Raw genomic sequence first — 26,305 nt, 5'->3', positions numbered from 1 at the left:
AATTATAAGTGAAATAATCTGTCTGTAAACAATTGTTGGAAAAATTACTTGTGTCATGCACAAAGTAGATGTCCTAACTGACTTGCCATAACTATAGTTTGTTAATAAGACATTTGTGGAGTGGTTGAAAAACAAGTTTTAATGACTCCAACCTAAGTGTATGTAAACTTCCGACTTCAACTGTACATTCTGAATATATAAAACTTCCCTGAATTCCCTCATCATCTGCCGACAAGAGCACCAAGCATACCACAAAAAGGTATCAATATGACATTTGAATGGATGGTGCATACAGAGTTTAGAGTTGATGCAGTTTCTCTCTACATGTGTGAAACTGGAAGGGGCAGTGAGTGGAGGAGAGGACGTAGGGGCCAGACCGGAGACAGCTGACTTCAGAGCTAAAGCATCGTGCTAGTATAGCCTAGGGCTATAACCCTTGGTGTTCAGCCTCAGGCCTCGAGGGAGGCCCTGCCCCACCAATCAATTAAAGGATAATAGACCAAGTCCCCTAGAGTTTCTTTACCATCACACAGGCCTAATCACCAGCCTCCCATCACACAGCCAGCAGCAGCACAACAAATCAACACAACTGCTGCTTAAGACAGGCCCACACACAAACAAGATTCCAAAGTTGTTCGCTCCCTTTCCTGTGTGTGCGTATGTGTGTCTGTGAACGCAAGTGTGTGGTAAAGAAAGAGAGGAGCTCAACTCAGCCAGGTGTGTTTTAAACAGCCACAAATGCCGAGGCACAGACCAGTCGCTGTTCCTGCCTGGTTATCCGTTGGGCTGGGCGATATCAAATTAATTCAATTAATTAGAATCTCCGTGCTTGAGGCGTCTCTACAGACCCCCTGGTTCGATTCCAGGCTATATAACAACCAGCCGTGATTGTGAGTCCCATAGGGCGGCGCACAATTGGCCCAGCGTCGTCCGGGTTCGGCCAGTGTAGGCTGTCATTGTAAATAAGAATTTGTTCTTAACTGACTTGCCTAGTTAAATAAAGGTTAAATAAAAATAAAATAAAAGTTGTCCCAAAGGCGGGAAAGGCAGGCGACAAGCTTAGGTTCAAAATAAGTGAATAGAAATGCATTGGGCTTATTTTGAACAGATTTTGTCGAGTGAAAACTCTCGCTTCGCCTCTTTCTCCCAAGCCCCTCCCCCTACCACTCACAGCAACAAAGATGAGATCACTTCTCTCTGACAAACGGTTTCAACTCGCTATTTGCATTTGAGGTTTGGTCCAACAGAATCAGTCATATTGACACCGAAACACATGGAGACATAATTTTTTTGTAATAGAGAAGTTAACCTTTCGAACCATTTCAACTCCTCAAATTTCAAGCAGAGCAGACACTGAACATTCATTCTGGAAAATGAATGGTCTAGTTTGTCACGCGCGCACATTATGGTACCACGTATTGCTAGCAGCATTTTAGTCAAATAAAGATTGCTATACTAGCTGTTTATTCTGTGTTTTATAAATGTGCAAGAACCATGAAACAATTACATAAGGAATAGGCAACTCATTCTCATTCTGAGAAATAAGGTAGCAAAGTGGACAGGCTAGCATGCTGTTCAAACAATTGGAGACTGACAGAGGGTTGTGTTCATAACTATTCAACTGTTTTGCCTATTTAGCTGAATTCAGAGCTTGTGAAATTTTACCTATATCTAAGTATGGCTAAATTTGAAATATAAATATTAGCTGGCTACTCATTAGCACGTGGGTTTGTGCTTGAAAGATTGTTTATGAGACCTGTGTTCATTTTCTATAGTGCCTGCTACATGTGCATTATGCATGGTTCTGGTTAAACTTGTAACAAAGGGCATTTTTATAGACAGACCTAAAAGCCAGATCAGTGATTATTGCAAAAAAAAGCAGGTACAACTATTTTGATAAAATAATGTAATTATTAGTGGGTCTTATGGTTGTGGAAGGCATATATTCAGCCTAGGTATAATTTCACAATCTATTATTGGTGACTGTTTTAAATGCAGTATATTTGACCATTAACTGTACAACAAAGCTTATTTAGGGAAAACATTTTCAAAAAAAATAAATCAAGATATGCCTTGCAAAAGTATTCATCCCCCTTGGCATTTTTCCTATTTTGTTGCATTACAAACTCAAATTTAAATTGATTTTTATTTGGATTTCATGTAATTGACATACACGAAATAGTCCAAATTGGTACAGTGAAATGAAAAAAATAACTTGTTAAAAAAAATTCTAAAAAATAAATAACAGAAAATTGGTGCGTGCATATGTATTACCCTCTTTGCTATTTTTTATTTAACCTTTATTTAACTAGGCAAGTCAGTTAAGAACAAATTCTTATTTACAATGACGGCCTACACCGGCCAAACACGGACGACGCTGGGCCAATTGTGCGCCGCACTATGGGACTCCCAATTTTGTGGCCGGTTGTGATACAGCCTGGAATCGAACCAGGGGGTCTGTTGAGACGCCTCAAGCACTGAGATGCAGTGCCTTAGACTGCTGCGCCACTCCGGAGCCCCCAATGAAGTCCCTAAATAAGATCTGGTGCAACCAATTACCTTCAGAAGTCACATAATTAGTTAAATAAAGTCCACCTGTGTGCAATCTAAGTGTCATATGATCTGTCACATGATCTCAGTATATATATACACACACACACACACACACACCTGTTCTGAAAGGCCCCAGAGTCTGCAACACCACTAAGCAAGGGCCACCACCAAGCAAGCAGCACCATGAAGACCAAGGAGCTCTCCAAACAGGTCAGGGTCAAAGTTGTGGCAAAGTACAGATCAGGGTTGGGTCATAAAAAAATAAAACATCCCACGGAGTACCATTAAATCCATTATTTAAAAAATTGAAAGAATATTGCACCACAACAAACCTGCCAAGAGAGGGCCGCCCACCAAAACTCACGGACCAGGCAAGGAGGGCATTAATCAGGAGGCAACATAGAGACCAAGGATAACCCTGAAAGAGCTACAAAGCTCCACAGCGGAGATTGGAGTATCTGTCCATAGGACCACTTTAAGCCGTACACTCCACAGAGCTGGGCTTTAAGGAAGAGTGGCCAGAAAAAAGCCATTGCTTAAAGAAAAAAATAAGCACACACGTTTGGTGTTCGTCAAAAGGCATGTGGGAGACTCCCCAAACATATGGAAGAAGGTACTCTGGTCAGATGAGACTAAAATTGAGCTTTTTGGCCATCAAGGAAAACGCTATGTCTGGCGCAAACCCAACACCTCTCATCACCCCGAGAACACCATCCCCACAGTGAAGCATGGTGGTGGCAGCATCATGCTGTGGGGATGGTTTTCATCGGCAGGAACTGGGAAACTGGTCAGAATTGAAGGAATGATGGATGGCGCTAAATACAGGGAAATTATTGAGGGTAACCTGTTTCAGTCTTCCAGAGATTTGAGACTGGGACGGAGGTTCACCTTCCAGCATGACAATGACCCTAAGCATACTGCTAAAGCAACACTTGAGTGATTTAAGGGGAAACATTTAAATGTCTTGGAATGGCCTAGTCAAAGCCCAGACCTCAATCCAATTGAGAATCTGTTGTATGACTTAAAGATTGCTGTACACCAGAGGAACCCATCCAACTTGAAGGAGCTGGAGCAGTTTTGCCTTGAAGAATGGGCAAAAATCCCAGTGGCTAGATGTGCCAAGCTTATAGAGACATACTCCAAGAGACTTCCAGCTGTAATTGCTGCAAAAGGTGGCTCTACAGTCGTGGTCAAAAGTTTTGAGAATGACACAAATACTAATTTTCAGTTTTGATGATGGCAATTTGCATATACTCCAGAATGTCATGAAGAGTGATCAGATGAATTGCAATTAATTGCAAAGTCCCTCTTTGCCATGAAAATGAACTTAATCCCAAAAAAACATTTCCACTGCATTTCAGCCCTGCCACAAAAGGACCAGATGACATCATGTCAGTGATTCTCTCGTTAACACAGGTGAGTGTTGACGAGGACAAGGCTGGAGATCACTCTGTCATGCTGATTGAGTTAGAACAACAGACTGGAAGCTTTAAAAGGAGGGTGGTGCTTGAAATCATTGTTCTTCCTCTGTTAACCATGGTTACCTGCAAGGAAACATGTGCCGTCATCATTGCTTTGCACAAAAAGGGCTTCACAGGCAAGGATAATGCTGCTAGTAAGATTGCACCTAAATCAACCATTTAACAGATCATCAAGAACTTCAAGGAGAGAGGTTCAATTGTTGTGAAGAAGGCGTCAGGGCGCCCAAGAAAGTCCAGCAAGCGCCAGGACATTCTCCTAAAGTTGATTCAGCTGCGGGATCGGGGCACCACCAGTGCAGAGCTTGCTCAGGAATGGCAGCAGGCAGGTGTGAGTGCATCTGCACGCACAGTGAGGCGAACACTTTTGGAGTATGGCCTGGTGTCAACAAGGGCAGCAAAGAAGCCACTTCTCTCCAGGAAAAACATCAGGGACAGGGATTGGACTGCTGAGGACTGGGTTAAAGTCATTTTCTCTGATGAATCCCCTTTCCAATTGTTTGGGGCATCCGGAAAACACCTTTTCCGGAGAAGACAAGGTGAGCGCTACCATCAGTCCTGTGTCATGCCAACAGTAAAGCATCCTGAGACCATACATGTGTGGGGTTGCTTCTCAGCCAAGGGAGTGGGCTCACTCACAATTTTGCCTAAGAACACAGCCATGAATAAAGAATGGTACCAACACATCCTCCGAGAGCAACTCCTCCCAACCATCAAAGAACAGTTTGGTGACGAACAATGCCTTTTCCAGCATGATGGAGCACCTTGCCATAAGGCAAACGTGATAAATAAGTGGCTCGGGGAACAAAACATCAACATTTTGGGTCCATGGCCAGGAAACTCCCCAGACCTTAATCCCATTGAGAACTTGTGGTCAATCCTGAAGAGGCGGGTGGACAAACAAAAACCCACAAATTCTGACAAATTCCAAGCATTGATTATGCAAGAATGGGCTGCCATCAGTCAGGATGTGGCCCAGAAGTTAATTGACAGCATGCCAGGGCGGATTGCAGAGGTCTTGAAAAAGAAGGGTCAACACCGCAAATATTGACTCTTTGCATAAACTTAATGTAATTGTCAATAAAAACCTTTGACACTTATGGAATGCTTGTAATTATACGTCAGTATACCATAGTAACATCTGACAAAAATATCTCAAAACACTGAAGCAGCGAACTTTGTGAAGACCAATATTTGTGTCATTTTCAAAACTTTTGACCACGACTGTACAAAGTATTGACTTTGGGGGGGAGAATAGTTATGCACGCTCAAGTTCTGTTTTTTGTCTTATTTCTTGTTTGTTTCACAATAAAAAATATTTTGCATCTTCAAAGTGGTAGGCATGATGTGTAAATCAAATGATACAAACCCCTGCAAAATAAAAATGTATTCCAGGTTGTAAGGCAACAAAATAGAAAAAATGCCAAGGGGGGTCAATACTTTTGCAAGCCACTGTATATCGTGAATCGGCCATAAGTTTGAGGGAAAAAAAATCAAGATAGCCCTAGTTATACGTCATCATCAGCACCGCTCCCCTCCCTCCACCACAGATCCCTCCTCATCTGTTTGCCTGTGTCTAGTCAGGTCTAGTCTAGACAGAGGGTGGACATCCAGGTTAGGTCCCATAGTAATACCCTGCAGCTCATTCACCTGCTACAGCACTCTACCTCAGGCAGCCAAGCCCCAAAGGCCTGAGTGGATATGTACTGCCCCTCCTAGGGCTGTATAGCAGGGGTACTCAGTTCAGGGCCACTCATTTCATACTAGAGACGCAGCCTGCATAGCTACTACTACGTATGTGAGCAATACCTCCATAACCTGCTACATTTGCACACACTGTATATATATTTTCTGTTGTATTTTATGACCTTATGTTTTTTTTACCCCATATGTAACTCTGTGTTGTTGTTTTTATCGCACTGCTTTGCTTTATCTTGGCCAGGTCGCAGTTGTAAATGAGAACTTGTTCTCAACTGGCTTACCTGGTTAAATAAAAAAATTAAATAAAAATAGGCTCTGTTCACCCAGGTTAGGCTATGAAACAAGGACAGAGAGCAACAAGAAACTCTCCATCTCCTCTGGAGAATCAACGGGAGAATAGGCTACAAAGTGCTGCTTTTCCACTGCAAAGAATTACAAAGACAATGCTTTCATGGCTTTAATCTTGTTATAATGGAAGCCCATCTGGTTATTGATGCCTTTAGAAACCAAGCCCCTGATGATGAATGGCTGTCAGTCTGATGTGAGCCATGGCAAAGAATGAGAGAGAGAGAGCAGACAGAGCAACGCTTCCCTCTGGTCTTCATCTAGACCAGACTGCCTTCATCTACATACAACAAGGGACTTATAACTTAATCAGTGATACTGCTGCTCGACCGTGGCCAAACAAAACACCTACATGCAATGTGTGTGTACGTGTGTGTGAAATTGTGAACGTTATACTGTCTGGTGTGTCTGTCTGGGTTTGGATGCTCAAAAAAACACACCCCTCTCCTTTCATACCACCTCTCAATCATCCTAAAGTAATAATCCAAGCCATGCGACAAACAAATCCCTCACACTCTAGTGAGTCCACCTGCCAAACAGCTCTTAAGGGGGTTACAGGAAAACACACACATGGTTAACCTTGGCAACCAAAATACACAGTTTGCCTCTGTGAGTAGACCCAAATAACCCAGTCAGACAAAAGAGAGACTTACCAGGCTGCTGGTCTGATGTAGCCTGCTGTGGCTGCCTATCCTCATGGGCGTTTTCACAGACAGTATCGGTGGCTTGGACAGGCTCTGGTTCTGCATTTGTGTGCATTGGAACGGGTTGTAAATTGTGCATTGGAGAAGGAGACCTCAGTTGCTTAGCGCCAGGTTCTAGATCCGTGTGCGTTGGAACCACCGGTTCTGATTCTGTGTGCATCTGAATAGCAGCCTGTGGGCTCAGCTCTAGGCCTCCTGTGTCCATCTCCTCCACCTCCTCCTCTGCCTGCGGTGGGGCCTGTTGCGGTGGGGCCTGTTGCGGTGGGGCCTGTTGCGGTGGGGCCTGTTGCGGTGGGGCCTGTTGCGGTAGTGACCCAGTAGGCCTACAGCTTGAACACACAAAGTCCTGGCTGGGCTGGATGTCTGCTTGGCCTGACGACTGCCGCTCACACTCCAGGTGGAGCCATCTGGAAGCAGGAGGAGAGGACAGATTAAGATTTAGGACTCCATCACACATCAATGGAAAAACAAGAAAGCCAAAACAACTTGAAGAGTGTGGAGATTTAGAAAAGAATGAACAATGGACGTGCTCTCTGTGTGTGTGCATTTACCTTTTACAGCTGTGGCAGGAGAGCAGGTCTTTTTGGTGCTCAGGGTCCAGGATACAGGCACATAGTGGACAGGTAAGGGCGGGGTCCTGATGTTGGACACAGTTCTCGCACAACAGGCTGGTGTGGTGCCACTGACCGCTCGTCCTGGTACCGCACTGGACACACACTCTGCAGTTCTGGAGTAGGAGGGAGATAGAAACACAACTGAAACAATGATTCTTAATAATTTTGTTTTCATTCATCTCCAAGACATTCAGATGAGGCTTCAGTCAGAACTAAAGTGCCTGGGTGTGACGCAGCAGCCTGAAGAGTGGGGGAGAGAGGCGAGATAGAGAGGGAGAGAGGAGAGATAGAGAGGAGAGGGTTGGCTGCTGCTTGTGTGGACTGTGTTCCTGCCGTGCTGCCGAGTCAGACAGAGAGAAACTGAGTGAGTATGAGGATGTTCCACCACCTGGCAGGTGCCTGGCTGCTGCTGCGGTCTGCGGTCTGATCCCCCACCACCACAGCAGCTGATAGGCTGCTAACCCACCACTGCAGCAGCTGATTGACCGCCCAGACAGGCACCGCGCACCACCTGCCCCAACAGAGGAAGAGGGTAGAGGCCATAGGCAGGGGATGACGACGCATACAGTTCGATTCCCCCACCGCACACGCACCAGTACAGCCTTATCTGAAATGCTACAGGATCTGAGGCTAAAATGTACCCTTTAAAAGAGCTGCACGTGTGAGTCATTTCTTTACTACAGGAAGCACAGATACAACCACTAAAAACGTAATTCTCAACATGGGTAGCCTAGACGACAGCTGAATTTCTCAATATGAATTGTGGGAGTTTTAAACCACCGTTCTTACGAATAACACAGAAAATTAAGACAAACCTTTCATCCACTTCACATACTATAGAAGAAAGAAAAATCTTGCAGCTTATTTGTCATATGCTGTAGTCATACCATAGACCTATAATATAGCATACACAATGCACCTTCCATTATATCTTCCACTTGATGTCCTACCTGACACCTCCATCCGTTGGTAGGGATGTCGTCTATGACGGGCTGCAGGCAGAAGGTGTGGTAGCCTTTGTCACACATGTCACACACCAACATCTTATCGTCCTCACCCGGGTTCCTATACACAAGGAAAAGGAAAGAAAGTATGAATGAGACATGTTCTTTGACATAACAGATCGACAGCATCAACATGGCATTTCTTGGCTCTGTAGTCTATAGGCTCCTGTTGTGTTAAAAATGGTTGTGTCCTTATTCACAAGACTAATGTATATTGAGAAATCACACAGCAAAAGGGTAATTGTGTTAGCCTAATCTGTATTTCGGAGCAGATTTGAATTTATCGCAGACTCGGTTTCTACCAGTAACTGGCCTGGTTGAGGTCAAAGGCTAGAGAAGAGTGCCATCCTCACAAACCACAGAGGTAGCGCAAACAAAATCGGCAACACACACACACAACTCAATACAGGGTCAGGTATGTGGGTGGACAGATGGGGCAGTGGAAAGCTGACTCACTTGCAGGTCTGGCAGACCTTGCACTCGGGGCACTGCCAGCCAGCCCTCCTCAGCGGGGTCACAGCCATGTCCAAGCAGGCCCCATGGTAGTGCTGCCCACAGCTGGTACAAAAGAGCTGGTCAGGGAGCTCCCCGGGGCTGTCACACAGTGCACAGATAGAATCATCTGGAACTAGAGGGAGGGGAGGGGATGGGGAAGGGAAGAGAAGAGAGAGGGGGGTAGAGAGGGAGGGGGGAGAGCAGGAGAGGGGGGTAGAGAGGAAGGGGGAGAGCAGGAGAGGGGGTAGAGAGGGAGGGGGTAGAGAGGGAGGGGGGTAGAGCAGGAGAGGGGGGAGAGAGTGAGGGGGTAGAGCAGGAGAGAGGGAGGGGGGAGAGCAGGAGAGGGGGTAGAGAGGGAGGGGGGAGAGCGGGAGGGGGGAGCAGGAGAGGGGGAGAGCAGGAGAGGGGAGAGCAGGACAGGGGGGAGAGCAGGAGAGCAGGACAGGGGGGAGAGCAGGAGAGCAGGACAGGGGGGAGAGCAGGACAGGGGGAGAGCAGGGGAGAGCAGGAGAGGGGGGTAGAGAGGGAGGGGGAGAGCAGGAGAGGGGGGAGAGCAGGAGAGAGCAGGAGAGGGGGGAAGAGAGGGAGGGGGGAGAGCAGGAGAGGGGGGAGAGCAGGATGGGAGGAGAGCAGGATAGGGGGGAGAGCAGGACGGGGGGAGAGCAGGATAGGGGGAGAGCAGGACAGGGGGGAGAGCAGGACAGGGGGGAGAGCAGGACAGGGGGAGAGCAGGGGAGAGCAGGAGAGGGGGGTAGAGAGGGAGGGGGAGAGCAGGAGAGGGGGGAGAGCAGGATGGGAGGAGAGCAGGATAGGGGGGAGAGCAGGACGGGGGAGAGCAGGATAGGGGGAGAGCAGGACAGGGGGGAGAGCAGGACAGGGGGGAGAGCAGGACAGGGGGGAGAGCAGGAGAGGGGGGAGAGCAGAGGAGGGGGGAGAGCAGGGGAGGGTGGAGAGAAATTGAGAAGAGGGGCACATTTCAGATGGCATCTTTTTGGCTAAAGAATGGAGATTGTGAGTAGCTAATGTCTGGGCCCAGAGTTTATCCTGGTCCAGAAAAACTCAGGGTCCTACTTATGACAGCATGACTTTAAATATTTAAAGTGAAGTTTTATATCTAATGGTGCTGGACTCACATCTGCTGATGGCCAGTTCTATGTGATCTGAACAGAGGAGGGAGAGACTCCTGATATCCTGAAAAGTCCCAGCCGCCCCCGCACAGGGGTAATGGTACAGTCGAGCACATCCTTCAGCACAGCACTTGATGGAGGCTCCAAGGCGCTTACAGTATGCACAGTGCTAGAGAGAGGGGGGACAGAGAGGGGAGTCAGACTAACAGTATGCACAGTGCTAGAGATGGAGGACACAGGTTGGGAGTCAGTCAGTCAGCCAGTCAATTAATCAATCAATCGCATGCATTTATTAAGCCCATTTTACATCAGCACAAAGTGCTTTAAGTAACCTGGGTCTAAACCGGGAGTCAGATTAGAATTGATATAATATGATAATCCAGACCCTTACCTACAGGGTCTGGATTATCATATTATAGACAAAATAAATAAAAAACTACAACAATGGGAAACATCAAAGAAAGGACAAAGAGTTTTAAAGTAAGACCTCTAAAGTATTTTCTGTAGCAGAAAGCATTGCTCATGCAAGTCTATGGTTCCCCTATCTTTTCATGTTTCCTTTGAAACGACCCACCAATGCTCTCAGTTCTTCTTGATCAAAAACTTCATTTAAATTCTGCTCCATTTGTCACACCATGATTAGCCCATTGATACTAACATTTCCCTCCTGTCATATCAAATTGGTCTCTTCAGACTTTCCCAGAAGTTCTTCCCCAAACACAGTCATGCCTCCTCTCCTTCATCTGCACTAACCTGAATGAACAGACCAGGTAAAAGCCAGCCTAATGATGAGCTTCCACCATATTGTTATCACTTCAAGTATTTTTTAACCAGTGCAGATGAAGGGAAGGAAACAAGGAGGGCTGATGTTTTTAGGCAGTTGAGAAGGGAGCTGGTGACTTGCTGATGGGGGGTGCCAGACATGGAATGCATCCCAAATGGCACCCTATTCCCCATATAGTGCACTACTTTTGATCAGTGCCTTGGTCAAAAGTAGTGCACTATATAGGGAATAGGGTGCAATTTGGGATTCACCCACCCATTCAGAGGTCTGTGAGCTGTGGTGCTAATGCTACAGTAGACACTGAGGTAAACCACCATGAATCTATACAGCCTTCACTGTTGAGTGGCGTGACCTTTTCCTTGTCACAGCTGAGAGGAGAGAGCAGCACTGACCTTTGGCAGCCTTCCTGATCTCCTCTCCCTTCTTCCCCTTTCGTCTCTCTCCCCCTCCCCCTCTCTCCCCCTCCTTTCTCTCTCGCGCTCTCTCTCCGTCCCCCTCCCCCTCCCCTTGCTCCATTCTCTCTCTCCCCCTTGCTCCCTTCTCTCCCGCTCACTCCCCTCTCTCTCCCCCTCTCGTCTCTCGCTCCCTCCCCTCTCCCTCTCGTCTCTCACTCCCTTCTCTCTCGCGCTCCTCTTCCTCTCCTCTCGCGCTCCTCTTCCTCTCGCGCTCCTCTTCCTCTCCTCTCGCGCTCCTCTTCCTCTCGCGCTCCTCCCCCCCCCTTCTATCGTCTCTCTCCTCTCCCCCTTCTCTCTCGCTCCCTCTTCTTGCTCCTATCCATCTCTTTTCCCTTCTCTCTCTCCCCCTCTCTCTCTCTCTCACTCCCCCCCTCTCCCTCTCCTCAGGAGTACCGTTGAGGACAAAAATATAGTTCTACAAGCAGTTGTTACAACAACATCGCTTTGTGTTTTGTCCAAATACTGTTAGAGTCACCTAATAAAATAATGGATGACCTGACCAGAGAGGTCCAGGACCTGAAGAACAGTTTGCAGTTCTCCCAAGCTCGATGAGTTTAAACAGGAGCATGGCAAGATGACAGCAATCTGTAAGTCATTGAGTGAGGACATCAGTTCTGTGTGTGAATCCATGATAACAATGACAGAGAAATCAGATTATCTCGAGGGGCAATCAAGGCGGAACATGGTTGTGTACAGGACTGCAGAATCTCCATGAGACCTGGACTGAGTCTGAGGGAAATGATCCCAGAGAAATTGTAGATACACCACAGGAAGATTGAGGTGGAAAACCCACCACCAGCCCAGGTGACAGGCCCAGGCCGATAGTGGTCAAGTTCAAGGACAAGGTAGCTGTTCTGGAACGAGCCAAGAACTTGAGAGGAATCTTCCTCAACGAGGACTATCCAGAAGCTGTGCGCCAGAATTGGAAAGAACTTCTCCCAGCCATGAAAGCTGCCAGAGCGCGTGGGGACATTGCTTACATCCGCTATGACAGGCTCATTGTACACCCTCCCTGCCAAAAGCCTGGAAGGGATGAGAGAGCCAAGCCTTTGGGTTCGTAGCTTCAACCCCGCAGCACGCACACACACCAATTGATTAATGGACTGCTAAATGTATATATTTTTCTCTTGCTTTGTTTGCTCTTTTCCATATTATGTCTATCTCTGATAAGCTACCCAGAAAGGGCTGAAAATAGCCCATATTAATATATGTAGCCTTAGAAATAAGGTTCATGAAATGAATAACATTCATATATTAGCCATTTCTGAGACTCACTTAGACAATTCATTTGATGATACAGCAGTAGCAATACAAAGACATAACATCTATAGAACAGACAGAAATGCTTATGGGATACATACATACACAGTTGAAGTCGGAAGTTTACATACACTTAGGTTGGAGTCATTAAAACTCATTTTTCAACCACTCCACCAATTTTTTGTTAACAAACTATCGTTTTGGCAAGTTGGTTAGGACATCTACTTTGTGCATGACACAAGTACTTTTTCCAACAATTGTTTACAGACAGATTATTTCAATTATAATTCACTGTATCACAATTCCATTGGGTTAGAAGTTTACATACACTAAGTTGATGGTGCCTTTAAACAGCTTGGAAAATTCCAGAAAATGATTTCATGGCTTTAGAAGCTTCTGATAGGCTAATTTAAATAATTTTAGTAAATTGGAGGTGTACCTGTGGATGTATTTCAAGGCCTACCGTCAAACTCAGTGCCTCTTTGCTTGACATCATTGGAAAATCAAAAGAAATCAGCCAAGACCTCAGAAAAAAAATTGTACACCTCCACAAGTCTGGTTCATCCTTGGGAGCAATTTCCAAACGCCTGAAGGTACCACGTTCATCTGTACAAGCAATAGTACGCAAGTATAAACACCATGGGACCACGCAGCCGTCATACCGCTCAGGAAGGAGATGCGTTCTGTCTCCTAGAGATGAAAGTACTTTGGGGCGAAAAGTGCAAATCAATCCCAGATCAGCAGCAAACGACCTTGTGAAGATGCTGAAGGAAACAGGTACAAAAGTATCTATATCCACAGTAAAACGAGTCCTACATCGACATAACCTGAAAGGCCCCTCTGCAAGGAAGAAGCCACTGCTCCAAAACCGCCATAAAAAAGCCAGACTACGGTTTGCAACTGCACATGGGGACAAAGATCTTACTTTTTGGAGAAATGTCCTCTGGTCTGATTAAACAAAAATAGAACTGTTTGGCCATAACGACCATCGTTATGTTTTCCGGCAACAGCTCTGGTGGACATTCCTGCAGTCAGCATGCCAATTGCACGCTCCCTCAAAACTTGATACATCTATGGCATTGTGTTGTGTGCCAAAACTGCACATTTTAGGAGTGGCCTTTTATTGTCTTCCAATTGGCTCATTCATCCCCCCTCTTCTCCCCTGTAACTATTCCACAGGTCGTTGCTGTAAATGAGAATGTGTTCTCAGTCAACTTACCTGGTAAAATAAAAAAAATAAAAAAAGGTGAACCTGTAATGATCATGCTGTTTAATCAGCTTCTTAATATGCCACACCTGTCACGTGGATGGATTATCTAGGTAAAGGAGAAATGCTCACTAAAAGGAAAGTAAACAAATTTGTGCACAAAATTTGACGTATGGAACATTTGAGATATTTTATTTCAGCTCATGGAACATGGGACCAACACTTTACATGTGTTCACACTACTGACCATATATATATATATATATATATATATATATATACAGTGGGGGAAAAAAGTATTTAGTCAGCCACCAATTGTGCAAGTTCTCCCACTTAAAAAGATGAGATAGGCCTGTAATTTTCATCATAGGTACACGTCAACTATGACAGACAAAATGAGATTTTTTTTCTCCAGAAATTCACTTGTAGGATTTTTTTATGAATTTATTTGCAAATTATGGTGGAAAATAAGTATTTGGTCAATAACAAAAGTTTCTCAATACTTTGTTATATACCCTTTGTTGGCATTGACACAGGTCAAACGTTTTCTGTAAGTCTTCACAAGGTTTTCACACACTGTTGCTGGTATTTTGGCCCATTCTTCCATGCAGATCTCCTCTAGAGCAGTGATGTTTTGGGGCTGTCGCTGGGCAACACGGACTTTCAACTCCCTCCAAAGATTTTCTATGGGGTTGAGATCTGGAGACTGGCTAGGCCACTCCAGGACCTTGAAATGCTTCCTACGAAGCCACTCCTTCGTTGCCCGGGCGGTGTGTTTGGGATCATTGTCATGCTGAAAGACCCAGCCACATTTCATCTTCAATGCCCTTGCTGATGGAAGGAGGTTTTCACTCAAATTCTCACGATACATGGCCCCATTCATTCTTTCCTTTACACGGATCAGTCGTCCTGGTCCCTTTGCAGAAAAACAGCCCCAAAGCATGATGTTTCCACCCCCATGCTTCACAGTAGGTATGGTGTTCTTTGGATGCAACTCAGCATTCTTTGTCCTCCAAACACGACGAGTTGAGTTTTTACCAAAAAGTTCTATTTTGGTTTCATCTGACCGTATGACATTCTCTCAATCCTCTTCTGGATCATCCAAATGCACTCTAGCAAACTTCAGACGGGCCTGGACATGTACTGGCTTAAGCAGGGGGACACGTCTTGCACTGCAGGATTTGAGTCCCTGGTGGCGTAGTGTGTTACTGATGGTAGGCTTTGTTACTTTGGTCCCAGCTCTCTGCAGGTCATTCACTAGGTCCCCCCGTGTGGTTCTGGGATTTTTGCTCACCGTTCTTGTGATCATTTTGACCCCACGGGGTGAGATCTTGCGTGGAGCCCCAGATCGAGGGAGATTATCAGTGGTCTTGTATGTCTTCCATTTCCTAATAATTGCTCCCACAGTTGATTTCTTCAAACCAAGCTGCATACCTATTGCAGATTCAGTCTTCCCAGCCTGGTGCAGGTCTACAATTTTGTTTCTGGTGTCCTTTGACAGCTCTTTGGTCTTGGCCATAGTGGAGTTTGGAGTGTGACTGTTTGAGGTTGTGGACAGGTGTCTTTTATACTGATAACAAGTTCAAACAGGTGCCATTAATACAGGTAACGAGTGGAGGACAGAGGAGCCTCTTAAAGAAGAAGTTACAGGTCTGTGAGAGCCAGAAATCTTGATTGTTTGTAGGTGACCAAATACTTATTTTCCACCATAATTATCAAATAAATTCATAAAAAATCCTACAATGTGATTTTCTGGAAAAAAAATTCTCAATTTGTCTGTCATAGTTTACTTGTACCTATGATGAAAATTACAGGCCTCTCTCATCTTTTTAAGTGGGAGAACTTGCACAATTGGTGGCTGACTAAATACTTTTTTCCCCCACTGTATATATATATACACACACACACACACACCTTAGACACACTAATGAATAAACACGCCCACCAAAAGAAAGAGGGCAAAATCTTTGCTTGCTTTATTGACTTTGAAAAAGCATTCGATTCTATTTGGCACAAAGGTCGATTACAGGCTCAAAATGGCCAGAAACAAAGCACTTTCTTTGAGACTGGTGTTTTGCGGGTACTATTTAATGAAGCTGCCAGTTGAGGACCTATGAGGCGTCTGTTTCTCAAACTAGACACTCTAATGTATTTGTCCTCTTGCTCAGTTGTGCACCGGGGCCTCCCACTTCTCTTTCTATTCTGGTTAGAGCCAATTTGCGCTGTTCTGTGAAGGGAGTAGTACACAGCGTTGTACGAGATCTTCAGCAATTCTTGGCAATTTCTCGCATGGAATAGCCTTCATTTCTCAGAACAAGAATAGACTGATGAGTTTCATGAGAAAGGTATTTGTTTAAGACCATTTTGAGGCTGTAACCGAACCCACAATTGCTGATGCTCCAGATACTCAACTAGTCTCAAGAAGGCCAGTTTTATTGCTTCTTTAATCAGCACAACAGTTTTCAGCTGTGCTAACATAATTGCAAAAGGGTTTTCTAATGATCAATCAGCCTTTTAAAATGATAAACTTGGATTAGCAAACACAACATGCCATTAGAACACAGGACTGATGGTTGCTGATAATGGGCCTCTGTACGCATATGTAGATATTAAAAATCAGCCGTTTCCAGCTACAATAGCCATTTTCAACATTAACAATGTCTACACTGTATTTCTGATCAAATGTATGTTATTTTAATGGACAAAAAAATTGCTTTTCTTTCGAAAACAAGGACATTTCTAAGTGACCCCAAACTTTTGACCGGTACTATATGTATGTGTGTGTATATATACACACACATACGTGCATATATACACACACACACACACACACACACACACACACATATATATATATACAGTGGGGGAAAACATTATTTAGTCAGCCACCAATTGTGCAAGTTCTCCCACTTAAAAAGATGAGAGAGGCCTGTAATTTTCATCATAGGTACACGTCAACTATGACAGACAAAATGAGAGAAAAAAATCCAGAAAATCACATTGTAGGATTTCTAATGAATTTATTTGCAAATTATGGTGGAAAATAAGTATTTGGTCAATAACAAAAGTTTCTCAATAGTTTGTTATATACCCTTTGTTGGCAATGACACAGGTCAAACGTTTTCTGTAAGTCTTCACAAGGTTTTCACACACTGTTGCTGGTATTTTGGCCCATTCCTCCATGCAGATCTCCTCTAGAGCAGTGATGTTTTGGGGCTGTCGCTGGGCAACACAGATTTTCAACTCCCTCCAAAGATTTTCTATGGGGTTGAGATCTGGAGACTGGCTAGGCCACTCCAGGACCTTGAAATGCTTCTTACGAAGCCACTCCTTCGTTGCCCGGGCGGTGTGGTTGGGATCATTGTCATGCTGAAAGACCCATCCACGTTTAATCTTCAATGCCCTTGCTGATGGAAGGAGGTTTTCACTCAAAATCTCACGATACATGGCCCCATTCATTCTTTCCTTTACACGGATCAGTCGTCCTGGTCCCTTTGCAGAAAAACAGCCCTAAAGCATGATGTTTCCACCCCCATGCTTCACAGTAGGTATGGTGTTCTTTGGATGCAACTCAGCATTCTTTGTCCTCCAAACACGACGAGTTGAGTTTAACAAAAAGTTATATTTCGGTTTCATCTGACCATATGACATTCTCCCAATCCTCTTCTGGATCATCCAAATGCACTCTAGCAAACTTCAGACGGGCCTGGACATGTACTGGCTTAAGCAGGGGGACACTTCTCGCACTGCAGGATTTGAGTCCCTGGCGGCGTAGTGTGTTACTGATGGTAGGCTTTGTTACTTTGGTCCCAGCTCTCTGCAGGTCATTCACTAGGTGTGGTTCTGGGATTTTTGCTCACCGTTCTTGTGATCATTTTGACCCCACGGGGTGAGATCTTGCGTGGAGCCCCAGATCGAGGGAGATGATCAGTGGTCTTGTATGTCTTCCATTTCCTAATAATTGCTCCCACAGTTTATTTCTTCAAACCAAGCTGCTTACCTAATGCAGATTCAGTCTTCCCAGCCTGGTGCAGGTCTACAATTTTGTTTCTGGTGTCCTTTGACAGCTCTTTGGTCTTGGCCATAGTGGAGTTTGGAGTGTAACTGTTTGAGGTTGTGGACAGGTGTCTTTTATACTGATAAGTTCAAACAGGTGCCATTAATACAGGTAACGAGTGGAGGACAGAGGAGCCTCTTAAAGAAGAAGTTACAGGTCTGTGAGAGCCAGAAATCTTGCTTGTTTGTAGGTGACCAAATACTTATTTTCCACCATAATTTGCAAATAAATTCATACAAAATCATACAATGTGATTTTCTGGATTTTTTTCTCTCAATTTCTCTGTCATAGTTGACGTGTACCTATGATGAAAATTACAGGCCTCTCTCATCTTTTTAAGTGGGAGAACTTGCACAATTGGTGGCTGACTAAATACTTTTTTCCCCCCACTGTAAGTACTTCAGGAGTAAATTTCTGTTGGCTTTTCATAGCTGAGCATTCAGAGGACGAGACAGCAGGAGCAAGACAAGGTAGCACGTCCGGTGAACAGGTCAGGGTTCCCGCCCGCCCGCCCGCCCGCCCGCCCGCCTATATATACACACACACAGTGAGGGAAAAAAGTATTTGATCCCCTGCTGATTTTGTATGTTTGCCCACTGACAAAGAAATGATCAGTCTATAATTTTAATGGTAGGTTTATTTGAACAGTGAGAGACAGAATAACAACAAAATAATCCAGAAAAACGCATGTCAAAAATGTTACATTAATTTGCATTTTAATGAGGGAAATAAGTATTTGACCCCCTCTCAATCAGAAAGATTTCTGGCTCCCAGGTGTCTTTTATACAGGTAACGAGCTGAGATTAGGAGCACACTCTTAAAGGGAGTGCTCCTAATCTCAGCTTGTTACCTGTATAAAAGACACCTGTCCACAGAAGCAATCAATCAATCAGATTCCAAACTCTCTACCATGGCCAAGACCAAAGAGCTCTCCAAGGATGTCAGGGACAAGATTGTAGACCTACACAAGGCTGGAATGGGCTACAAGACCATCGCTAAGCAGCTTGGTGAGAAGGTGACAACAGTTGGTGCGATTATTCGCAAATGGAAGAAACACAAAAGAACTGTCAATCCTCCTCGGCCTTGGGCTTCATGCAAGATCTCACCTCGTGGAGTTGCAATGATCATGAGAACGGTGAGGAATCAGCCCAGAACTACACGGGAGGATCTTGTCAATGATCTCAAGGCAGCTGGGACCATAGTCACCAAGAAAACCATTGGTAACACACTACGCCGTGAAGGACTGAAATCCTGCAGCGCCCGCAAGGTCCACCTGCTCAAGAAAGCACATATACAGGGCCGTCTGAAGTTTGCCAATGAACATCTGAATGATTCAGAGGTGAACTGGGTGAAAGTGTTGTGGTCAGATGAGACCAAAATCAAGCTCTTTGGCATCAACTCAACTCGCCGTGTTTGGAGGAGGAGGAATGCTGCCTATGACCCCAAGAACACCATCCCCACCATCAAACATGGAGGTGGAAACATTATGCTTTGGGGGTGTTTTTCTGCTAAGGGGACAGGACAACTTCACCGCATCAAAGGGACGATGGACGGGCCCATGTACCATCAAACCTTGGGTGAGAACTTCCTTCCCTCAGCCAGGGCATTGAAAATGGGTCGTGGATGAGTATTCCAGCATGACAATGACCCAAAACACACGGCCAAGGCAACAAAGGAGTGGCTCAAGAAGAAGCACATTAAGGTCCTGGAGTGGCCTAGCCAGTCTCCAGACCTTAATCCCATAGAAAATCTCTGGAGGGAGCTGAAGGTTTGAGTTGCCAAACGTCAGGCTCGAAACCTTTATGACTTGGAGAAAATCTGCAAAGAGGAGTGGGACAAAATCCCTCCTGAGATGTGTGCAAACCTAGTGGCCAACTACAAGAAACGTCTGACCTCTGTGATTACCAACAAGGGTTTTGCCACTAAGTACTAAGTCATGTTTTGCAGAGGGGTCAAATACTTATTTCCCTCATTAAAATGCAAATCAATTTATAACATTTTTGACATGCGTTTTTCTGGATTTTTTTGTTGTTATTCTGTCTCCCACTGTTCAAATAAACCTACCATTAAAATTATAGACTGATCATTTCTTTGTCAGTAGGCAAACGTACAAAATCAACAGGGGATCAAATACTTTTTTCCCTCACTGTGTGTGTGTGTGTGTGTGTATATATATATATATATATATATATATATATATATATTCAGAGCCATATCCCTGTAATGCTTTGAGAAGATGTTAAGTGTTATTGAAGTGTCAATGGTTCACTTGGCACATCTAAAGCCTTTCCTTTTGGGGTATTGCTATAGGCCACCAAGTGCTAACAGTCAGTATCTAAATAATGTGTGTGAAATGCTTGATAGTGTATGTGATGTAAAAAGAGAGGTCTACTTTCTTGGGGACCTGAATACTGACTGGTTTTCATCAAGCTGTCCGCTCAAGAGGAAGCTTCTCACTGTAACCAGAGCCTGTAATCTGGTTCAGGTTATTAATCAACCTACCAGGGTGTTTACAAACACTGTGACTCATGTGGATGATATTACAAATAATTGTTGGGCTGATGTGATTAATAAGGAGCATCCAGACACTGCACTTGATGAATTAATGGAATTGCTTCTTCCAATTATTGATAAACATGAGAAACTGACTGTTCGAACGGTTAAGGCGCCATGGATTTATGAGGAATTCAAAAACTGTATGGTTGAAAGAGATGGGGGCAAAAGCAGTAGCTAATAAGTCTGGCTGCACATCTGACTGGCTGGCTTACTGCACATTGAGAAATTATGTGACTAAACTCAACAAAAAGAAGAAGAAATGGTATTATGATGCCAAGATCAATGATATAAAGAATGATGGGGGAAAAAAACTTTGGAGTACTTTAAATGAAATGGGCAGAAAGACAAATTCAACTCCATCTTCCATCGAATCAGATGGCTTATTTATCACAAAACCATTTGATGTTGCCAATTATTTGAATGATTACTTCATTGACAAAGTGGGCAAACTTAGGCAGGAAATGCCAACAACGAACAGTGAGCCATCGTACTCATGCATAAAAAAAAAACAAATAATGAAAGAAAAGTATTGCAAGTTTGAATTTTGTAAAGTTAGTGTAGGAGAGGTGGAACAATTATTGTTATCGATCAATGGTCCTCTGTAGCTCAGCTGGTAGAGCACGGCGCTTGTAACGCCAAGGTAGTGGGTTCGATCCCCGGGACCACCCATACACAAAAATGTATGCACGCATGACTGTAAGTCGCTTTGGATAAAAGCGTCTGCTAAATGGCATAAAAAAATATAAAAATAAAAAAAATAATAATAATGACAAACCTCCTGGCATTGATAACTTAGATGGAAAGCTACTGAGGATGGTAGCTGACTCTATAGCCACTCCTATCTGTCATATCTTTAATCTGAGCAGAGGAAAGTCTTTGTCCTCAGGCCTGGAGGGAAACTAAAGTAATTCCGCTACCCAAGAGTGGTAAAGCGGCCTTTACTGGTTCTAACAGCAGACCTATCAGCTTGCTCTTAGCAAACTGTTGGAAAAAATTGTGTTTGACCAAATACCATGCTATTTCTCTGTAAACAAATTAACAACAGACTTTCAGCATGCTTATAGAGAAGGGCACTCAACATGTATTGCACTGACACAAATTACTGATGATTGGCTGAAAGAAATTGATAATAAGAAGATTGTGGGAGCTGTACTGTTAGATTTCAGTGCAGCCTTTGATATTATTGACCATAACCTGTTGTTGAGAAAACATACGTGTTGTGGCTTTTCAACCTCTGCCATATTTTGGATTCAGAGCTGTCTATCTAATAGTGGAAGTTTCTCTAATGTCAAACATGTAAAGTGTGGTGTACCGCAGGGCAGCTCTCTAGGCCCTAGTCTTTTCTATTTTTACCAATGACCTGACACTGGCATTAGACAAAGCATGCGTGTCCATGTATGCTGATGATAAAACCATATACGCATCAGCAACCACAGCTAATGAAGTCACTGAAACCCTTAACAAAGACTTGCAGTCTGTTTTGGAATGGGTGGCCAGTAATAAACTGGTCCTGAACGTCTCTAAAAAGCTAAGAGCATTGTATTCGGTTCAAATAATTCTGTAAATTCTAGACCTCAGCTGAATCTGGTAATGAATGGTGTGGCTGTTTAAAAAGTTGAGGAGACTAAATTACTTGGTGTTACCTTAGATTGTAAACACATATAGATTCAATGGTTGTAAAGATAGGGAGAGGTCTGCTCTGCTTTTTTGACACCACACTGCAAAAAGCAAGTCCTGCAGGCTCTAATTTTGTATTATCTTGATTATTGTCCAGTCGTGTGGTCGAGTGCTGCAAGGAAAGACCTAGTAAAGCTGCAGCTCGCCCAGAACAAAGCGGCACGTCTTGCTCTTCATATAATCTTCATGTAATCAGAGGGCCAATATTAATACTATGCATGCCAGTCTCTCTTGGCTAAGAGTTGAGGAAAGACTGACTGCATTACTTATTTTTATAAAGAAACATTAATGAGTTGAAAATCCGAAATTGTTTGCATAGTCAACTTACACACAGCTCTGACACACACACTTACCCCACAAGACATGCCACCAGGGGTCTTTTCACAGTCCCCGAATCCAGAACAAATTCAAGGCAGCGTACAGTATTATAGAGCCATTATTGCATGGAACTCTGTTCCATCTTTATATTTCTCAAATGAAAAGCAAACCTGTTTAAAAAAAAAAAAAAAAAACTGATGAAGCAACACCTAACGGCACAACAACTCTCCCCTATTTGACCTAGATAGTTTGTGTGTATGTATTGATATGTAGGCTACGTGTGCCTTGTTTTCAATTGATGTAATTCTGCCCTTGAGCTGTTCTTGTCTATTAATGTTCTGTATTGTCATGTTTTGTGTGGACCCCAGGAAGAGTAGCTGCTGCTTTTGCAACAGCTAATGGGGATCCTAATAAAATACCAACTGTCCCAGAGTTTGTTTAGAATAGGCTATTTCTTTTTCGCACTGAACGACAAGCTGACCAATAGAATAGGTACAGTTTTCTACTATGCGGGATAGAATATTGACATAGACTAGTGATTTTTCTGTTCATTACTCATCTTGTTGGCTGAGGGAAAGTAAATGTGGACAGTTATTCTAGCATCTTCAAATTCGCACGCCGTTGCAATCTAAATGTGATTTCTGTCATTCTGAGCACCATGGGAGGACGCACTAATTAGGTTACGCAGCCAACGCATTATATATGGGTCTGGTAAATTTCTCAAATGTCCGGTAAATGTAAATGCTGCTGGTGAAATGTCCGGGGCCACATTTTTGCTAACGGAAACCCATATATATAAGACACAGTTGAATCATATTCTCTATAGAGAGTATAATCCCATTTACTTAATAGACGTTTTATCATGAGTGGACTGTGGACTGCTCACCTCTGTGCTCCCTGAGTCGATGGCTATGTCCACGTTGAGCAGTGATTGTCCCTCGCCTTCGCACACGCCCTTTGACCACAACGCACAACAGTGATGTGCCCAGCACTGCCCCGACTCCTCAAAGAGAGACTGGACGTCCACATCTCCTGGGAGGCCCACGTGAGCCAGCTCATCCCACAACCTGCTAGCCTTGTCTGGGTCTGGTAACTCCCCATGGCTTTCAGCTCCACTGGAAGAGAGATGAAGAGTGAGAGATGAGTAAAAATAACTGGAGATGAGGCAGAGGTAGAAAGAGTTGAAAAAGCAAAGTGAGGCAAGCTGGGGAGGAAAGAAGAGAGGGATAGAAAACAAAATAGTAAAAGTGGAAGAGAAGATGTGATGCAAAGGATAAAGGAGAATAAATAATGCAGAGCAGAGAGGAGGAGTGATAGGATGGGTGGAAAAATTTTAGAGAGCAGAGAAGGGAGAGAGCAGTAGAGGAGGAGGAGGGGGTGGAAGGGGGTCGTCTTATTTGGCTGTGACACAAGAGGCTGGCTGGTCTGTCTCATAAAATCTGCTGAAAGGGAAACGGTTCCCAGAGTCCCTGCTCTAGTGAGTTGCAGAGCATGCGGAAAATGTGGCAAGAGGGAATTAGCATTTAAAAGAACTAGTTGGTTTCAGTAAACAGTAAACACACAAACAGCCAAAACTGAGAGACTGAGGTCTAGGATGAGGATGAAGAAGTTATAATCATATTCACCGTATAATGCCTTGTCATTGTTATGGCCCTTCTGACCGGAGCTTACATATTGTGCAAAATAGGCTAGTATTCAATTCAACCATTATTTTTGTTTATATTTCCTTCTCGTCTCCTCCTCTCCAATCTCCGTCCTCTTCCCACCCTCTCTCTCGCTCTCTGTGGCACAGTCTAGTCTAGAGACCCAACCAATCACACTGCTCCAACAACAATGCCTGGCTGGCGTTGGATAGCTGCCAGGAGAGTTGCGTTGTGTGTGGGTATGTGTGTATATGTGCGCTCTGCTCGCCATGCACATTACATCACAGGGACCCCAGGGAGACACTATTGGCTCCAAAGAGCCTAAACAAATTAGACAGCTGTCCGCAACACGTCCAGGGAGGGTCCTTTGTTGGCACAGTGCCCAGTTCACGCGCACACACACACACACACACACGTTAGTCTTACTCTACATGGCATAGTAGGACCATTGGGGACCCCAGCAGGCAGAAAAGGCTTGCCAAGGCGGAGCAGAGCGGCGCTAATTTAGCTTTCAAGAGCAGACTGCGAATATGACCTGCTAAGTCAGAGCATCGCCATCCATTAAGGCCAGTGAGGAGAGTGAATGCACAGGCCTCTCTGCCCTGTGTGTAGACTGTTAATTTAATTTGCGAGGGAAAGGTTGATAATTTAGCCCTGGAAAGTTCAGAGTTAATATATGGAACCCTCTCAGAGAATTGATCACATTAGCACAATGTGAAACGAGGCGAGAGGTGAGGTGGGGTTCACGAGCATTCATATACGTACTCAGACCCTTCCTCTGACACAGGAGAGAGGATGAAATAGTACACAAAGCACTTACTCCACACATCTGCAATACATTAGCAGATATTCAAGACATCAACTCTGAGCCTATGATGAGATGTTGCACACACATCTTTGTTTGCTGCTGTTTTTGTGTTCCTTTGTTTTGATGTTTCTGTGTCATGTTGCTCACTCCCTGTCCGTGCGTCTGTATTGGAAAGGCGTCTGTATGGACAGGCAAGGCTGGCCAAATAAACAGCCTGTGACATCAAAGCAGCAGAAAACCCAGCTCTTGTTCCATACAGCTCATTAACCGGTTACAGAGGCCATCACAGATGATTTCACCGTCCCTGCTCGGCCAGACCGGACCAGGCCAGCTCTTCCGGCCAAACACTTTTGGACAGCCGCATCATCCAGCAAGCCAGGCCTACTTACTTCTGTGTGCCCCTCTGTCCTGAGCTGGCATCTCCAGCTGCGTCGCTGGGCTGAGTGGTTCCGTCAACACCGCTGTCATCGCTGCCGTGGCCTTTGCTGGCCTTGCTGTGGTCGTTGGCCTGGCCTCCCCCTCCTCCTCCTGTCGCATTGCGCTCGTGTCCAGGCTTGGAGTCGAACACTCGGAGATCCCCCTGACCCAGCAGACTGCGGCCGCCACAGTAACAGAAGGCACAGAGCTGCTCACTGAGAGAGGGAGAGAGGGACTGTCGGTTAATTATATATACCCAGTGGGACATTCAGCCATGCATCATGGTCACTGGCTGGTCGTGAATTACTTCTCTTTGGTTTGGTATGGCATGGCCAGGTGCAAGCAAAGCAAGGGTGCATACACACGTCTATATTTGTGTTGCAATTCCAGACAGTATTCCTTTCTTACAACAAACATCTGTGGGAATTGAAAGTTACACATAGTACGGGCCTTTGATCCACATCTACTCAAAAATCAATAGATTAATCCACATCTATCCATTCGAGTATCCAAAACAGAGGACCTCGAGCCGCCATAGAGAGGCCGACAGGCTGGGAGTGAGGGAAAGTAAAGCAGGCAAGGCAGATCAGACCAGAGCAGGTAGTAAATATTTATCAGGTTGGTTTCTGAGGGAGGAGATGGGCTTGTTAATAAGATCCCTGGAGAGATTATGCCTAACTGGTCGGCCTGCCTGCCCCTCTATCCTCCATCACCAGCATCGACAATGCAGTCAGTCTGAAAGATTGATTACAACCTTTAACAGAGTGGCACCTATTGGGGGGGGGGGGTGGCAATGTTCCTGTTCACACTCCTGGCTGACAACTCAATGTTTTGACACACCGGAAATGCCCCCGTACTTGTGTTTTGTGCATAAATGAGAATATGCATGTGGTGTCTATATACTGTATATGTACTGATGAAGACAGATGCATACATGCGCTATATACAGTGAGGGAAAAAAGTATTTGATCCCCTGCTGATTTTGTACGTTTGCCCACTGACAAAGACATGATCAGTCTATAATTTTAATGGTAGGTTTATTTGAACAGTGAGAGACAGAATAACAACAAAAAAATCCAGAAAAACGCATGTCAAAAATGTT

At 44.6% G+C, this 26,305-nt stretch overlaps 1 protein-coding gene across 5 annotated transcripts in view; it reads right to left on the bottom strand.

Annotated features, from left to right (window-relative positions):
• Nucleotides 1-26,305, bottom strand: part of LOC121535290 (histone-lysine N-methyltransferase 2C) — a 128,871-nt gene that overhangs the window by 60,100 nt on the left and 42,466 nt on the right. For all 5 annotated transcript variants that reach the window (XM_041842193.2, XM_041842194.2, XM_041842197.2 and 2 more), the window contains exons 5-11: nt 25,176-25,418; nt 23,222-23,450; nt 10,028-10,190; nt 8,856-9,027; nt 8,346-8,460; nt 7,333-7,508; nt 6,731-7,188 (exon numbers count right to left, since the gene is read on the bottom strand). In XM_041842193.2, the coding sequence (XP_041698127.1) occupies nt 6,731-7,188; nt 7,333-7,508; nt 8,346-8,460; nt 8,856-9,027; nt 10,028-10,190; nt 23,222-23,450; nt 25,176-25,418 (1,556 nt within the window). The remainder of the gene's footprint in view (nt 1-6,730; nt 7,189-7,332; nt 7,509-8,345; nt 8,461-8,855; nt 9,028-10,027; nt 10,191-23,221; nt 23,451-25,175; nt 25,419-26,305) is intronic.

This window comes from Coregonus clupeaformis, chromosome 21 (assembly GCF_020615455.1).
Source record: "Coregonus clupeaformis isolate EN_2021a chromosome 21, ASM2061545v1, whole genome shotgun sequence".
NCBI classification, from domain to species: Eukaryota; Metazoa; Chordata; class Actinopteri; order Salmoniformes; family Salmonidae; genus Coregonus; species Coregonus clupeaformis.
Note: the sequence above shows the minus strand (reverse complement) of the source record. Positions and strands in the feature narration are given on the sequence as shown.